We start from the raw sequence: 18614 nt of genomic DNA, 5'->3' as shown, positions 1-18614 counted from the left end.
TTTGTTATAGTCTCTTCACTTTAACTTATATATTCTTTAATTAATTATAAACTAGTTCTATTTGTGATAAAGACGTCAAAGACGAAATGACAATTAATATTTATGCGATGCTCGACTGGAATTTTAGTCTCTAAGAAATTTTCGAGGAAAAGTGTAAACTCTTATTTAGAAATTTATAGACATCAGTCTGCCTCAAATATAGGAGATCCATTTTGTGATGAAAACTTCATATCTCCTATATTTTGGACTTCATAATACGGAAAGACATTAATCTTTTAAAATGTCTAAAATCATCGGCGTTTTGCATAAATTCAGTTCGATAATGAAAGGGTTAATAATCCGACAAGCTGATTTCGTGTTTCAGCGAGGGGTCGTAACGACCCGGCCGGTGATCATGCCGCGCGTTTCACGGCGCGGTTTGAATTTCGACTTGAATGCGAGCCAATATGGGGTACATAACTCTGTGCCGACCATTAGTTTCGCTTTTACGAGGCAAATGAACCATGCCCGCGCTCGTAAGATCGTGGAGTTTACATTTTTAACGACGGAACACGTTCGCCCCCGGTGTGCGTCGTGAATTTGTTTCGCGGTGGGCGAACGGACGAGCGAGCGAGCGAAACCGCAACGATCGATTCGCCGTGCTTAGAAGGGCGCTTCGTTTCATGAGAGATAGATTTAATCCTAGCAAGGTCCTGATTTGTAGCATGGCAAACTCAGGATACGTCTAGCGTGACCTATTACCGACATTAAAAATACGTTTTTTTTTTTAAACTTAATTTAAAGGTAAATACATCAACAAACTATACTAGATAAATTATACTCTTTCCTCTCGAAAATCTTTACTAAAATCCTCTTCAACGATCAAAAATGAACTTTTATTGTAGACTCTTATCGGCCTGAATTTGATTTTCTACAGTTTTTCCACGAACTAGTCTTACTAATCAATTACTATTTAGTACATTTAATACTATTTAATGCATTTGTTAATATTTGATCGAAATATATCTGTTATCAACTCGCGTACAGTATTTACTTATTACATTTAGTATATGAAAAATACAAAATAAGTGTTTTATAAAAGTTATAGGCGAGAATTATCGTGAATAATCTTATTGAAGATCCAAATACAAGGCAAATGGTTTAATTCGCGTTAGTAACACAGATAACTTAGGTAATAAAGGGCAATGTTACAAGGGCATTGTACCGTGTTACAATCGCTCCTGCGCTCCTCTATAATATCGATATATCGGAATCCCGATGAGACTCTGGCATTGTCGACTGCAACGGCGCGGTTAGAGGTATTTCCTATCGACAAGGGACGGACTTTACTACTAGTTAAAGCCACTTTCAGTAAGGGTCGCATCGCTGTAACCTCTTTACGGGATTACGGCCATTATGGAAAATTTTGAAGGAATTGGTCGTTAAATTAATTTGTCCCAAGAATGAACACCGAGATGTAATTATAAAATTACGGGGCGCGCGGCAAATTGATTTATGTACATATTATCATTTAGCTACTGTCTAATTAAATATTTGACTGTAAAGTGCATCAGTAATAGCAACTCAATCGCTAATTGCAATTTTATTTGGTTTCAGAATGATCAACAGAGAGGTGAACAGCTGAAAACGCGTGAGGTGAGTCTTTTTATATTATTTTTTAATTCTATCCTGAACGATACTTTCGTGAAAATTAAAATCTTTCTATTGACTCTGATATAAAAGTGAGGAACAAAAGAAATCCGATACTGTCTCTTTGACATCGCTTATAAAAGTACAAACATACTGACTTTGGACATCAGTTTCATACCATCACAAAATCGATATCTCACTAAATTGACGTAACATTGTTTGCCGTTGCTCCACTGTATCGAAATTGTATGTGTACATAGCAAACGTCGACGTAGACGGTCGCTAAAGTTCAAAGTAATTTCGGTACGCGCGGCAAAACATTTAGCACAGATTCCTTAGCGTCCATTGACGATCCCGGAAACACGTCCGCGGCATTGTTTGAGTTTCGATTTGAACGCGGTCCAATATGTACATAGTCGTCTATATTAGCTTCTCATTTGCCTAGTATGCGCGATGCTACCGAGAAAGCGGCCAATTAAATTAACTAATAATACGCGTTGTAATCACCTTACATCGTGCATCGTTCGATCAATTACTAATTACATAACGGTGTGAAGCGTCGCGATAAATTAATAAGGGCCATTAAGTATCGAGAATCATAAAATTGTATAAAAATGTAATTAATTTTAATGACCATCGCTAAAAAAATTATCATAATTAGTTTTGGATACCGATTAACGCGTGATTAAATTTGATAACTAGTATAAAGTTTGCCTTCGAGATATCCGTAATCTCCGAATACAATCGAAGAGGTCAACTTTTTATTAAGAATCACCCTCTTCTCGTCATGCGTATAACTTTTCAAAGTTACTGATTTACTGAGATTTCTGCTTCACTCCACTGCGCTCGTCAGACTAGAATTTCGCATACTAGAATTTGCAAGTAGCATTTTCGTTTTAAATCTGATTGCGTGGAACATTTAGGTAGGATGAGCCAGATTACACCGCGATGTAAGAACCAGGATATTACTCCCGATTTTGTACACTGCGTCGAATTTTCAGATAAAATGAAAAAGTAGGACGCATCAGGGGGTTAACGGGCGACACGAGAGTAACGTCTACCGAGAAGGTACACGCGCGTGCTTCGCGGCATCTCGTTGTTCAAGTCTCAACTTGAACCCGAGCCAATCTGCGAGCCGCTGCTTTGCCCTTCAGAGCGCGGCGAATCGCGTCGTAAGGACGATCGTTATGGCGATTCGCGATAAAATCCTTATTCCACGGTTCACTGCCGCCGCCACCGCCGCCGTTGCCGTCAAGAGAGAGAGAGAGAGAGAGAGAGAGAGAGAGAGAGAGAGAGAGAAGCGAAACCGCTTTCTTAAATATTATTCGCCCCGGAGCGTTCTATTATTCCACGCGAGACAGAAGCGGCCGGCAGGAATTCGATCCTGCCACACCGGAGAATTTTCACCGGATATACATCGGATCCGGCCGGCGGCTTCGCGCCTCTATTTCACTCTCTTTTTCACTCTTGTCTCTCTTCTTTTTTCCCCAGGACGAATACGTCCCTATCGACGCGGATCGAATCGGTAGAATTATGTTGTTGCGTCGGCAAAACGAGGTATCGCGTTCCTCGCCTTCGACGGGCCCTCTAGTGTTTTATGTAAAGACCGAACAATTTTATTCCACGTCCTCGAGTACACTCTTCTCTTCTCTCCACATGTTTTATTTTTTTCTCTCTCTCTCTCTCTCTCTCTCTCTCTCTCTCTCTCTCTCTCTCTCTCTCTCTCTCTATCTCTGTTTCTCTTCACGTCTCTCTTCCTCTCTTCTTCAGGGATCTCTCCTACCGGCGGTGCCATAAATTTCATCCGCGCTACCCCCCTTGTGCTTTGCACTGTTACTTGCCCATATATTCCGATATCCTAGAACTCAACCTTGTTCCCGCAACCCATTTCGAAGCACTCCCGCGGTTACTTTGGCTCACCCACCTTATACGTATATCGCGAATTCCGATATCGCGACCGCAGTGCGCATCTATAGATACATTCGGCAACTATATCTTCGTGTGCGTCACGTGGAACGGATAGGGCTTTCACACAGTTTCATTCATCGTTTCGGACACCCGTGACAAGAGCATGTTTAGTTTATTCATCTGAATCGCATCAACACCTCTGTTCTAACATGGCGAACTGAAATTCAGAGTCAATAATTATACAACCTACAACGGTAATTAATATTCAAATTTATGTCCTTATTTATTATATGTTTTTATATTTATAAACAGCAATTTTGTTTATTAAAATGTATTAACAGTATTATGTTTTTCAGTTGAACGTCTATTTTTTAAAATGTTTTATATGTTACCATGATGAGATAGCACAAATGGCGCACTTGATATTCGTGCTATTTTTTGCTGGAACCTAAGAAAAGGTATGATGTATGAAATAGACGTCACATTAAAGACGATCTATTATGAAACGCCAGAGTCCGATGTTATAAAAATCCATCGTCCATCTACCGACCGGACTTTTTAATACATCCTTTTTCTCTGAAAGCTCGCGTTCCCCTTGTTTCGTTTTTACGTGCATGCAACATCAACAACGACGTGTCGTCCTTCGCTTTTAATCCACCCGGAGAGAAGTCGATTCTCTCCGTGCATCTCTCCTAGAACGATTTTCATTCTATTTGCTTGGCTGCCGTTTAACGGCCATGCGCTGCTAAACCACCGCGATACGATGGATGCGCCAAGGAAACCGTATTTTTCTCGTCTTTGATTTTCCTAAAAAAGGAACTCTATTTTATTTGTACAGTTACCGTCGTATTCCGTACGAATCTCTTTTCTACCTCGCCGGACATTCCGATATCCCAGTGCTTAACCTTGTTGCCCAAACCGGAACTTCGGAGCTTTCTCTGCCACAGTCCCTCGTTTTTCTCTTTATTTATTTAATACAAAATCCCACGACGAATGTGCCGGTCTAGTGGATCTTCAGGTCGTAAATTTAGAACTTTGTCAAATTCGAACACCCGAAGCCTGCAGTGAGATTATTTCTTTTTTTAATTTAATTTTATTTTCTTAATAATTACGGTCATTACAGTATACTTTCATATTTTATTTACAATCTGACTTTAAGTATCGGACTTATTAATTAATATTATATCCGTATACGGATATTTTAAGGAGCATAAACCATTACATAAAAATAAATTTGCGTGAAATTTCTTCTTAATTTGTACGTGTGGTCCAATATTCGATATGGTGATTTTTAACTTTCTTGCCTTTTTAGCGAGGCGAATTCATTCGACCCGACGATTTCCGTAATCCGTAATCCACTCGATTCTCGCACGTCGCGCGTCGGCGTGAAATTTTAATACCAAATCGATCGCGCCGTCACGGCTTTATCGCCTGCTATACGCGCGATATCGATTTCGACCGTCGTGACAATTACGATTGACGTTTCGATACGTGATCGAGGAGCGACCCGATCGGATTCCTCGCCCCGACGTTACGTCGCTGTTGCTTTCAACAACAATGGAGCTTCACCTAGCGCAACCCGTTCTCCTCACGAGTTACCGTTCGGCTTCGAGTTCTATCATCACGAGAGACACACACTTTCTTGCCAGTGGTGTAACCCCACAAGTCTCAAGGGAACTTTAACACCGAAAGGAGAAAAGGCAGAAAAGAGGGATAGAGAAAGAGGCAAGAAAAGAAACGTCGAGAGGGAGAGAAATATAAATCTGTTTGTTATTCTGGGACACATACGCAACCTCTATCAAAACAAGGATAACGCAAGAGCGGAGAATGTGAACGATACGAAGCAGCGAAACGGTAAAAACTAAAACGATAAAAATTGGGAAAGAAATCGAAAGAGGCACAAGATAAATATGAAGGCTGATAAAAACGTCGGCGTGAAAAAATTTTGTTAGGAATCGTATAGAACTAAGAATACCGGTAGCACAGATATAAGTAAAACGTGAATACTTAAAACAATGATGAAGCAAAGTTACGCGCGTTTGCGACTGCGTAAAGATAACTTGAATAATTCATCTTCGAGAAGATTTAATGGGAAAAAGAAGAGGATAGAAAAAACAGAAAAATGAATCGAAGTGGAGAGGGTGAAAATAATCGAAATCGCGGAAGAGCCTCTCATTAGCCTCTCCTGCTGCGAAAGATGCGCTCCAAAACCGTGAGTATTACGTCACTGTCTCTCGCATTCGCGCGCGTTTAAATATTCGGCCGGCGCGGCGTCATAAATTTCGCCCTCGCCATCGCGTGCCCCATACACCGTTTCGCTATTTTGCCATGAATTCCGATATTCTGGAACTTAACCTTGTTCCCGGCAACCCATTTCGCAGTTTCTCTCGTTTGTTCCGGTCCGGTTTTCCCCGATGCCGGCTCGTACACGTTATGCCTCCTCGAGAGAAATACGATCCGATCTGACAGTCACGTCGATGCTCTCCCTATCTCCCCATCTTGTTGTAATCCAATAACATCTGTTCGGAAGAATTCGGCGCGAAAATCCGGGATTCGTTTCCGCTCGAGCTTGCGGAGCGGAACGCCAAATCCGGGAATCGTCAAGGTCCATTAACGAATTCGCGTACGTTCATCGACGTTCATCCGACACGGACCCGAGTTGTATTTTTAATCATAATTCTACACCGACGTTAATTTTTGTAAAATAAATTGAAACGAGAGAGAGAGTTGAGTATGGGCTAGAACCACAGGGTCTTAATAAAATTTTGTTAAACAGAAAATATGAAAATTAACATAATGTAACCTAGTATAAAATTAATGCGAGCTCAAAGCGAAAATGCTTTTGAGCGAACCATTTTCTGTGCAGGATTCGATAATTGATAAGTGAACGGAAATTATTTATTTATAATGCTGAGAGAGAGAGAGAGAGAGAGAGAGAGAGAGAGAGAGAGAGAGAGAGAGAGAGAGAGAGAGAGAGAGAGAGAGAGGAGAAGAGATAGACAGAGAAAGGAAGAATTAGCGATATTGTCACCTTATCTATCGCGAACGTACGAAATAAATGTCAGAGAATCAGGAAATGCATATATATCGATTATTCAGCACCGGTTATTGACAGATCTGTCAATAATATTCTTGCAATCGTAAGTAATATTAATAGTTGACAGTGGGCAAAATAAGTATGAAAGATTTGCTACCGCGACCAAAGAACCGTGATCGTCCATAAATAATTAATGAACTGTATCGGGTGATGGATGGTATTTACCAATGGAATCGTCAAAACCGCAAATACTGCTGTTCGATGAGATATACATATATATACGTCGTTCCGTCGGCGATCGGGCTCGCGCACGCTTCAATCAAATCTTCGACGAACTCCGACGAACGTTGAATTCTTGACAGCACGGATGAACTGGAACTTCACTCTTCCAGAAACACACACGGACACACGGACTTCCGGATTTTGTCGTGCATCGAGCGATTTTTCCTCCTTGTACATATCCCTCCGGTCGTGCCGTTTGTGTCATAAATCCCATTTGGTTGCGAACACGCCGCCCTGTTGCTTTTTCCATGAAATCCTCTATAAACATCCCGCGTGTGGGTATCCTCGAACTTAACCCCGTTTCTGCCTGTCTCTCGTTTATTTCGGTTTGACTTTCCGTACACGCTGAATCCCATGACATTCCGGTCCCCGGGGAACGTAACCCGTTTGTAGGTCTCCGGTATATATACGCGCGGGTCATTGGCGATCGTTTTACGGCTGGCAGAAATTATTGAAAAACGATCTGGTTTCTCCCTCTCCCACCGCTTCCTTTTCCCCGCGTTCTGTGAATAATGTAAGCGGCAAATTTTCTCGATGGCAAGTTGGACGAACAAATTTCGCGGCAAGTTCTTAGGCGTATTTCTGCGAAATCTGTTTAACGAAGAATCAATGTAAATGCAAATGAATTTAAATTAATAGACAGAAGTTTTAACAAAAATTGACATGAAGGAGAACACAATTACGAGGCAGTAACAGCATAGATCAATTCTAATCGTATTATTTTGCAGGTTCATAATACGATATATAAAAAGAAAAGGATTCAGGTAGTAGCATCGAGTAATTTCTGCTAAACCATGTACAGCAACAATTTGAAAGAAATTACTATAATATACATATAATATTTTACAAAATGTCATAGTTTTTTTTTACCATTGTTGCGAAAATTAACGAAATAGGACGTAATAATGATAGGCCCGTCTGTTTGTGCGGATATAATGGAATAATCCGAGACCCAAGCGGCCCGCGACTTCGATCGATTGTCGTTGATATGCCATCGTCACAAACCGCATTCCCTTATCGTATCACCGGAGTTCACCGGTGTGCATCGGAATACGTCACTGCGGATACAAACTATTAGATTACAACGGGCGTTGGCTCCGCTGTTGGCGCGCGGACGTCAGTCTGGATATATTCCGAAAAGGGACGCGCTAAGGAAGTTACCGTGTTGCGTAAGCCGCCTGCAATTCAGTATCTCGTACGTGTCCTCGGCGTTCCGGAACACAGACTGCCATCCGGCGTTTCTGTAATCAACGGCGATGCTCTCCTGCTTATCTCAGCGCGAGTCGTGCCACCGTCGCAACGTTACGACGACTTCGTGTGAACTCGGGCAAAGGGTCGCTCGAGAGAGAAATGGAAGGACTGAAACAGACAGAAACAGAAACAGAGACAGAGAGAGAGAGGGGGGGGAGGGGGAGAGAGAGGGGAACAGCGATCTCTCCGGATGACATTGCGAGGGGGGATTACTAAGGCATTAACAGTTAAGTGTTTCGTTAAAGAGAAGGATAAACGCGAGTTTTCTTCGTGCAAGTGGAATTATTCACGATTCTGCGGGGCGGTTCGCCATGTGACTGGCGACGATTTAAAACACTCGAGCGTCAGCGTTTTCAGAATCAAGATCTGTATTCATATGTCACACTTTTAGCTCCGTACGCGGCCACGTATATCATTCCCGTCTCGTGTACCGCACGTTAAATAAAAGTCTGGATCTGACGACTGTATTTAGTGCGATGTGCGGGAAGTATGACCTTTCGCTTTAAATTTAGCGCAGAACGGTCTTAAATCATTCGTCGAATAATACGGAAGCATTAAAAATTGGTCGTTCTATTATCGGCGTTCTTAGAACAGAAAGAGCTCTCACACTTCTCCGCCGCAGGAGAGCGCAGATCCTTTTCATAAATAAAATTTTCCTTTTCCACGTCGGGATGGAGAGTCGCCTTGTTACAATTTATCGGGTACTTTTTGCGACATCTCATAGACTTCGAGCTTTATCTTAATAAGAAATATCCAATATCCGATACGGCTGCCTTAATAAACCAGATCGTATAGCTTAGCGAGAGTCGTCGTCGTCGGTTGTACACTCTCGCTCGTGATGTACATCCCGAAATTGCGTAACCTCGTTTCCTTCCTTCTCGCAGGCAAGCAGGCAGGCATGGCGAAACTTTCCTGTTTATCCTGGGCATGGCGAATCCGCGTCGTCGAGCTCCTTTTCCGTGGGATCGGCCGATCCTGGATATACACCGTACCGGAAAGACCGCGTTCCGTCGCGTCCAAAGTAATCCAATCTTGCGCTCTTCGACAGGTTCACGGATTTTTTTTTCTCTTTTTTTCTTTCTGTCATTATCTATCATTCGCGATTATAATTTTTTTTCTCGTGTCGATATGGCGCGGTTTTTCCACGGAAACATGGACTCCGGTTTTGGCGCGGAGGGTGGACTGGCAATAGTAATGTAACAATGTAATAATGGAGGTCACCGGGCGTGCACACACCGAGCTCCAGAACCGTATTGTATCTGGGAGCGAGAGAGAGCTGCTCTTTTATATACGCCAAACCCGCACTGGTATTCTAGAACTCGCGCGCTATGTACGGCGAGAGAGAGAGAGAGAGAGAGAGAGAGAGAGAGAGAGAGAGAGAGAGAGAGAGAGAGCTCGTTTCTCGTAACCCCGCGTCGAATCTCGCTCGTTTATTCCGGTTTGACTTCCACATAGTACAGCAACACGCCCGCTCCGAGGAATTACAGATCGCGGGACCCCTCAAAGTCCGTCCGTCTCGTTCGCGGTAACCCAATAATGTACCCTTGGTTCACAAAGGACAGCGGCGAGCAAGCGCAACATTGATCCAGTAATTAATTCTTTCGACCGGAAATCATTGCGAGCGTCCGTACGTCGGCCGCTTGTAATAAATCTGGATGTTATGTAAAGTTAAGTTAACTTCCGAATTCAATTTCTGGCGTTGCAAAGAATGCAAGCCTCCATTTCTTAGATTGCAAAATTAATGTCTAATTAGTCTATTTTTTTATTATTATTTTATTGTTAATTTCTGATCATTCTCTATTTACGGGAGAATTCAACAAACGATGTGACATAGGAGTGATCAGAATAATTGTGACAGCGAGATGAGAATAACGCTGGAATATTGTTCAATGATCAAACTGATATATCAATAAAGCATAATGACTACGCATTTAACAGTCGTCATAAAATTATAATGGGACCGTGATTGCTAATTCATTGGAAATATTGCAGTGTCATATTTAATTCAGTGTCACAATCACCGTGATTGATTCTGCATTATGAGAAATATACTTCAGTCAATTTTACACACGGATCTAATTGTAATCTGTTCAATTTAGTTATTATGTATCGTATCAAATTATATGAATGTTTCGCGCAGCAATCCTATCTCTAACAAGTTGTAAGTCCGGCTGTACGCATTCTCGTGTACACAAAATCGACTTTCGCTATTATCTTCCCATTTGTCGGCTGGAAATTTAATCTTCCATACGGAAATTTGATAAACGAAGGTCCATTCATATAGCGAGTTCTTACTGCGCCTCGGGAGTCGGCGGAAATAAAGAATACATCGCGCGTATAAATTTTTCACGCTATCTGTTCATTGATACGTGATCCTTTTATGAAGCGCCGAATCGACTTCGAAGCCAACCGGGGTTCGCAGATCGAGCGGCGGTAACGAAGGTTTTTAGAAACGAGATCCAATAACCGGTGCGGAGTTTTACTCGCGCGCGGCTATGGGCGCGTAATTTGCGCGATTTACGAGCGTATCGAGCGTGGAAATCAAAATTGCAGCTCGTGCGGTGGGAATGTGAAGCTCTTAAGGAACCGGTTGAAGGAAACCCACGAAGCGTCACGCCGCAAATTCGAAGTCTCAGAAAAATTACCGCTTTATTGGAATTTAACATTCCTGACAGACTGTAACTTAACAATTTCCTGCTAAAATGCATGCATCTTGATTTTTAAAATTTGCATAAAACAGCATATCCCGTTTGCAATTTATCTAGTGCTCCTTTAAAAGAGATATTTAAAGTTAATTAAAAGCGAAAATATTTGTTAAATGAAAATTAAATATCTTTTTACATATTTTGTAATAAAATATAATTAATATAATTATATAATATTAACTATATTATTACAAAATATGTAAAGTATTAATTATTATAAGTAGGTATATAATAATATTATGTCATATTATTTTCCATATTATTTCCTCCTTTTACAATTTTCTCCCTCTCTGCAAATTTGGGGTTTAATCAGTAGCCAGACGTTGTTCGCTAATCGAAGTTAGACTCTGCAAGATATAAAATCGACAATAAAACTCGTGACCCCTAATACACACACTGAGGCACATTGGGCTTTTGATTTAATGATCCCATCAATTGCGAACGAATCGGAAAGAGCACTGCTCGATCACGCCCAGTTCCGGTCTGATTCCTATCGGAAGTAAGGACCGCTAAGCGCCGTTTTCCAAAAATTATGTGTCTAGGTATTACGACCTGGGCATTATAGTCGAACGACAGGTTACTGCGAAACCGAGAAATATGGTCTGCTCGTTTTCCTTTCGGTTCGTTGTATCGAGCTATGTGACTTTAAAACGTACGGTCTATAAACTAAATTTTTACATTTGGCAATATTATCCGACCTATAGACGCGAATAGAGCTTCTCGACTAGTCAATTTATAATAGCAAAGATATTGCAACATGACATTGCGTTGCAATTTCGTAAGTCCATCTGTGAAATAAAATGTAACGATTGCATCAAACTGACGGTATGCGTTGTTGAGCCAAGATAGTCTTCGAGGGGGGCAAAGAGCGTTGTGGAATTTGATTTTCTCGATTCGAGCATCACTCCGAGCGGTTGTCCGCGACCAATAAAACCGATAAGCTCGCGGGGGGTTAAAAGTAAAACTCGTTTGTGAGTCGCTATTTGCGAATGATGATATATATCTAATGCGCCATAGCAGACGGTAGTAACGCAATAATGAACGTACTCCGGAATTTCCTGGAGACCATTCCTCCCCCGTGCCCTCCCGTCTCCGTCGTCCCCGTTCGCATCGTAAATTTCGCCGCACTTTGTGCTGCACTCTGCAATTTTACCGCGGATTCCAATATCCCGCGACTAAACCTCGTTCTCGTAACCCACGCCGAATCTCCCTCGTTTATTTCGGTTCAACTTACTGCAGCTTTCCCACTTAGTCTCGCCCCCCCCCCCCCGCACGCCCGCGCGCCCTGTACGTGCTCCCCCACGTAGCCGTTTCCTCGGGGGACGTCGCCCGTCCTTCTAGGCTCTTCAAAGACTATTTGTGGTAATTTAGTCGCGTCTTCGGGATCACAAAGGCCGCCCGGTAGAAAATATTTAAATTCTAATTCGCCCCTCTTATGCGCGGCAGTCTCTCGTGAGCACGCCCTTGCTTTAACGTGTAATAAAGCCGCGCCTAGTAACCCACGGGAAATACATTTACATGGGGAAGAAGGGGGTCAACGAGACCTACTTCCGCGCAGAGAGGCGGAGTCGCTCGCTATTTCGCGAATGCTAAACGCGGCTTTGTCCCGCGTCGCGCATCTACGAGCGGCGAGAGTATTTGCTGTATTTTTTACGCGTTTTCTTAGCGTTGCTCTTTATTATTCCGGTAGAAATGCATTAACTTGCCACCCTCTTTTCTCCCTCCTCTCCCCTGTCCCTTTCCATCTCGACACTTTTATTTTCTTCTATCTGCCATTTTCAAAAATACAGGCGGAAGTTACACTCTTAGTATTCTATGCATACATATGCATATTTATACAGCAGTTGCGAAGTCTTATCGCCGTTAGATTTCCGAGGAAGAAGCCCCAATAATTTAAGTAAATAATCTTATTTAAACGTGTACTTAAGCTACGCATAAAGCGATGGCTTACATATTTCATTCCTAAATTATGCATGAGCGCTCGTTTTATTCCTTTCTCTTGCTCTCTCTTGTGAAATGTTACGACGAGCATTGCGTTATATTTATCGAGCCCGCCCTCGCTCGGGAGCTTTCGTACGAGAAACATAATTTGGCAATGTTATCCACCATGTTTCCTTACCAGGGGGATGTAAGTGCGGCGTACGCGCGCACTCTTGTTTAGCAGACGAGGAAATTGTTTCTTCTTCATTTTTCGATCCGTCTAATCCGAACGCATTAGTCACGCAACGGCTACCTAGCTTCTTCCGACGCTGCGCTCGAAGGTTTGCTCGAGGGAATTCCGTCTCCGGATCTCCCGATGAAAGTCCGCAATCCGATTTGTTCCTCGCTACCGGCGCGGCGCGGCGTGCACGGCCTGGCCGACAGCAACTCGTCCGGTTGTAACGAGCCGCTGGCTTCGTGACGCGAACGATCGACGGAAATTCCCCGGGTTAATCGTATAGTTAATGCAGAACCCGCAGTTACTTTATTCGCGTTACAAAGGCTTACCGGGTCTTCTGGTAAGAACCACCCGACTCGGCTGTCAAGGGATAAATCGAGAAAACCTTAGCATTCTGCAGCAGCCACCCGCTCGCGTCTAACGCGATACATTTGTCTTTATCTTCGGTCGTTATCTCGGTTGCGAGCGTATCTCCCGCAAACTGTTCCCACGTGAGTAAGTAGCTCGTTATACGTGCGCGCGAGCTGTGTGGCGTTCGTCATCTCTCCCGCGCGTTTCGTCCTTTCGGCGGAAAAATAGAGATGTGTTCGAAATTGCGTGAAATTATACATCAGCCCCTCGGCATAGCGATTTCTTGAAAACTCGATCGCGATATATACGTGTAAAACGGTATCATGAAATCTGATTACGTATGAATTAATTTTTGGGTGCTTTTTTGCTCATACAATCGCGAAATTCACGCATGCATAGAAAAACGTTTTACATCAAGGTACGCTGTGTTAAAAGTTTTAAATTTTACATGAAGATACGTATGCCCTACGGACGAACGAGATTAAACCTTCGCCAAGCGAAACAACCTCAAAATACGATATGATACAACTCCAATTATATGACGTAGATCGCGGGTAGCCTCGAGGGCTGTAAGTAAGGGCAGTGAGTAATCAGTATACACAGTTACGAATTAATGAAAGATTACTCTCGCAGGAACTGTCGGTTGTTGTTGGCGGTACATTCGAAAGTAACTTTTACATGTTACAAACGATACAATAGCGAGAAACCACGGGTACAAACACTGGAGCTGCATCATTTATAGATTCTTTTTTTTTTGTAATTCTCGGGCGCTTAATAACGGCGCGCGATTTATTTTACACGATTCCCCGTCGACAAAACAGGCTGACGGCGCATACGGCGAATATAAATGTGACACAGATGTAAATGTGCAATGACGTGCGCATCATTATCGCGGTGCTTCTCGGGTATCAACACACGCTCGATATCCACGCGGCTCCTAACGAGACTCCGGAGTCACGATCCAATTTCGACTCGTGCGATTCAAAATAGCACGTCCTCCCGTAAATATGTCGAGTAGCATGGCGAACTCTCGTAGCTCAGATCCGGGAAGCGGAATATAAGAACTCGTTACGCATTCCATTCCGCGACACATTTCAGTATCGCGGAGAATCAAACCTTATTCTTCCTAACTCACGTTTCCCTCGTTTATTTCAACTTACTCCGCTCTACCTCAGTCACCTCTCTTTCCCTCCCCCTTCTTCCTCTTCCTTTTCCTCTCCTATCCCCCATTTCTTTCGCCGCAGCTGCTTCCGCGAGCCGCGGCGTATTTGCTCCTTCCACGTTCAAACATCACGGAGTTACCTCTCTACCCACTTTAACCCGCGAACTAAGTTGCTCGGAGTGCAACGTCTTCGGCGATTCTTGAAGCTGAGAGAAATTGCGCGAGATATCTACTATGTTGGCGGTATTTTTTTTGCTCTCTGGTCAGATAGTTTCGACTCTAGATAAAAGCAGTAAATCAGTCTATTCTAGCGTCGTAATATACTATTAGATAAGCTAAACGGTAATATCATACGCTTGCTGATGTCATAGTCGCAGATATATTTAGCCCAGTGCAGCATGACTCAGAGTTCAAAATCATATTTCCGCATTAGCAGAGGAATACTGAGCCAATTTGAAATTAAGGGATACATGAATAGCGCGAAACACTGAAAAGACACGCGCGAATATATTTGTGGCAGAAGTTAATTCAAGTATAATCAAGTATTACTTCGTTTCCAGCAGACCCTCCACGTCGAATATTTTCACCCCGCACGGTTGCGTACTTTAGTTGCCACTACGTGCGGAATTAATTAGCTTGACCGATCTTGGTCGACCCGAGACGGGTCGATTATTCTGACTGTGAGAAGAAGGCGAGGAGTACCTACCCCGGCCGCACCAAGCCCGAAAGAGTTCTCCGCGAATTCTACCCTCGTGCGCGTTCCCGAGCCACCCTCTGGCCCGCCTCATCCGCCTTAGGAATGTATAACGCTCGTTGGTCCTTCAGATCCCGCCTGCAGTAGTCACTTCTCGTCCGCGCCCCAGCGGGCTCGAAGTCTGCCGCTGACGGAGAAGATACTCTAGCGCGTCCGCGTCGCTCTATCTCCCGAGTTCTCGCTCTCTTCCTCTCGCTGCGAGCAAAAGCCGGGATCTCTCTCTCTTTCTCTCTCTCTGTGTTTCTCTCTTGTTCCTCTCTTGCCGTTTCCCCTGGCAACAAACCGCCCTCTGTCAACCCCCGCTTCGTCGACGTTGCCAACTTTTCAAAACACCACGCTCTGGAAATTATAGTCTTTTGCACATCGCAATATAGCATTTCGAGTTTACTTATAGCGAGGAACGGTTATAGCGGGAGCAAGTATTATACACACCTGGTGGAGATCTTTTCTGAAAAATATTTGAATACAAAGCACGCGATTAGGAGATAACAACTGTGGAAATTTTCGTGAGAAACTTTACAAATCTTATTGTGCACATTATCGTTTGTCTTTCAGTACATCTGAGACCATATTTTCTATGGCGCAACAGGATTCAAAATAATCTAGAGATTCAAGTGAGATTGAGTGAAATTGGTAACTGATATTCGCTAATCTACTTCGCCCGCCACGGGGAATAATAAATTTTGGCCAGGCGAGAGATCTGCTTGGAAGGTTACAGACCTAATGTCAAGTACTGTAATTTGTGAGAGATTACACAGCGCGTCACGACAAAACGATGGCGTAAATGCTATAATTATAGTGCAGTTGGCAACACCGCCCCGCCTGTCCTCTCGACGTGCACGTGTCTGGCGCGGCCTGGTGTGTGTCCGATCGTTATTGCGGAAGTAACCGCCCGCCATCACCGCGATGGACCCGAAGAGAAAAACGCGGCGGGCGGAAGTCACGAAAAAGCTGCGAAGTGCAGTCGACGACACTCTCTCGACGCTCCCTCCCGCGAACGTCGCGAATACGTCGTCACGCGAGGAGGGTTGCGAAGTGGCGGGGTAGGGAAGTGAAGGGCGGTGCCCCCCCCCTCTCTGTAATACCCCAGGTTTTTGAGAGGGCAGAAAAGGTTCAATTAAAGAGAACCGCTTCGGTAACTGGAATTTTGTCGAATAGTTAACGTCGTTAACGTCGAATGCGAACTTGAAAATTTGAAAGTCGATCTTTAACCCTCTCGAGCGGCGAGTCTGCGTACACTGACTGGAAAGTGGGTTTTGTCGCCGCGTACTTTTTTCCCCCTCGTTCTCGTTTTATTATTGGCTGTGTCGTTGATTTTACCGGCATAAATCGCATAAGGAGGATATTGCACTGTTAAACATTTTATACACGGAATTTTCTAATAAAAATGCAGAGATTTTTACAAATATTGATTCAAATAATGACTATTTTTAACATAATTATACGTAATGTCTGAGACGTAACGTCAGGAGATAAAACTTATTACAACAAAAGGGGTCGAAAATGTTGTTCACATGACACAGACATCTTTATCTCTCTCTCACGCGCGCACACTAAATATAGTATTAGTTTATTTTATCATGTTATTTTTACACGAAACAATATTAATGCTTTCGTGTGATCTGTCGAGTGAATAATAATCAAATAATAATGAATAATCGTACATGGATGGATATATTTAACGCATTCGATTATATGTCACACCAAATGATTAAATCGAAAGCTATTATAAAATAATAAATTTGATTTGGTCTTTTAGAAAATAGAACGCGACGAATATTCAGGCATTCGATATATTTGGAACGCTATATATTTGACTACCCAATTATAATATTTAAAACTGTCTAGGGAAATAAGAAGCTCCGGAAGTTCGGTCTGACGTAACTGACGGTGCGTTAATTGAAGGCTGAAAGATAAATGAACTGTGAACCATTAAATTGTCTGATCAGCATTTTAACTAACACAATAAATCGGCGGAGAACGCGTGACAAACAAGCGTCAATGTTGTGAGCTGTAGAAATTCCATAGCAATTTGTAATCTACGAGCAATGCTGATATTGCGAGGAATTGATGTTTCCGAAGAAAAAATAAATTTTAACAAGATTATATTGTTTTATTAATGTAATTATATATGTTATAGCATTTTTTGTTATATTTACGTATACATTAGAATTAAATTTTGTGCAAATACAATCACGATAATATAAAGATCTTCGGTTTCTGATCAAAATCACATTTTGCAAATTTGGTCGCTCTTATCTGGCTTCTCAATTAACCAATTCAATTGCTTTCGATCCGCATCCGGATCGCCCGTTCGGTCGGTCCGGACATCTCGAGGAACCGCCGGCGCCGCCGGAACAATTCGTGTGCGCGCCATGAATATAGAGTAAATAGTTCCGTACAGTTATTATTACACGCGTTATTAGGATCGCAGCCGTAGGAATATTGAAACGTATGCGCGCGTACGAGATGTTTGTAAGTGGCGAGTTAGCGATCGTGCGGTCGGAATCGCACCGGGTAATTTCCACCGTGCCGGAAATATTTTCGTGTTGATTATGACTCGCGCGGCACTCTTAATGCGATAGTTAGGGCAATTACACACACACAAAGACGGGCTTTTGACCTCGGAAATTAAAAATCGCTGATGTCCCGACGCGCTTAATCCATAAAAGCGCTCCGTGATTTAAAATTCGCATATCTAAACGCGATTACTCATCATCCACTACTATCGATTAATAATTTCTTGTGCGTCTTCATCACGACTGTTGGAAAGTCACCTATTAATGTATTAGAGTTATAAATTCGGATGCTGTAAGATCGATAAAATTTTTGCGCCATTTGTTCTTTCAATTTCTCATTTCTAATCTTTTAAAATTATTAACAGCTCTAATCTATGTCACGGACAAGCATGAGTAAACAATGATTATAATTATCATAAGTCTCTGTGATTTTTCTCTGTAATGTACAAAAGGAAAATTCGCGCTCTCGCACTCTCGTTTGCCGAGGAGTCTCGCGAAATTTTTAATCCTTCCTTCTATTTACTTTTCTTCGCTGACGTGAAGCTCGCAAAACAAAACGCGATCGACGGTTTCCCGAGACGTCTGCGTCGGAAATTTCGATCGATGGGGCGCATGTAAGCGGCGGACAAAGCGCTTTCGGAAAATAAGCCGCGAGTTTTTCTCGCTCGGCGGGTCGGAAGTTTAAGTGGTCGAGCGCGAAAGTAGAAAGAGAAAGAGAGGAAAAAAGGTCCATTCGGGCGAGAGTGCGAGAAAGAGAGTAAGTACGGCACGAATGCGCTTTGACTCTCTATATTTGCGGAGAGAAAACCGGCTCAGGATTCGCGCGCGTGGAAACCTTTCATTAATTTCACAAAGGCC

At 42.9% G+C, this 18614-nt stretch overlaps 1 protein-coding gene and 1 long non-coding RNA gene across 2 annotated transcripts in view; one reads left to right on the top strand and one right to left on the bottom strand.

Moving 5' to 3' along the window:
- Positions 1-18614, top strand: part of LOC139780427 (uncharacterized) — a 137752-nt gene that overhangs the window by 86438 nt on the left and 32700 nt on the right. Inside the window, exon 4 of the mRNA XM_071719056.1 lies at positions 1597-1635. Within this exon, the coding sequence (XP_071575157.1) occupies positions 1597-1635 (39 nt within the window). The remainder of the gene's footprint in view (positions 1-1596; positions 1636-18614) is intronic.
- LOC139780439 (uncharacterized) lies at positions 7547-15243 on the bottom strand. Its single transcript, XR_011720238.1, has 3 exons — positions 14482-15243; positions 8018-8215; positions 7547-7914 (listed from the first exon to the last, which is right to left on the bottom strand). It is a non-coding gene; the product is annotated as an uncharacterized lncRNA (long non-coding RNA).

The sequence above is a fragment of the Temnothorax nylanderi genome, unplaced genomic scaffold (assembly GCF_030848795.1).
Source record: "Temnothorax nylanderi isolate EJ_2023f unplaced genomic scaffold, tnyl_v1.0 TNYL_tig0278_pilon, whole genome shotgun sequence".
In the NCBI taxonomy this organism is placed as follows: Eukaryota; Metazoa; Arthropoda; class Insecta; order Hymenoptera; family Formicidae; genus Temnothorax; species Temnothorax nylanderi.
This window is presented reverse-complemented; position numbering and strand designations above follow the sequence as displayed.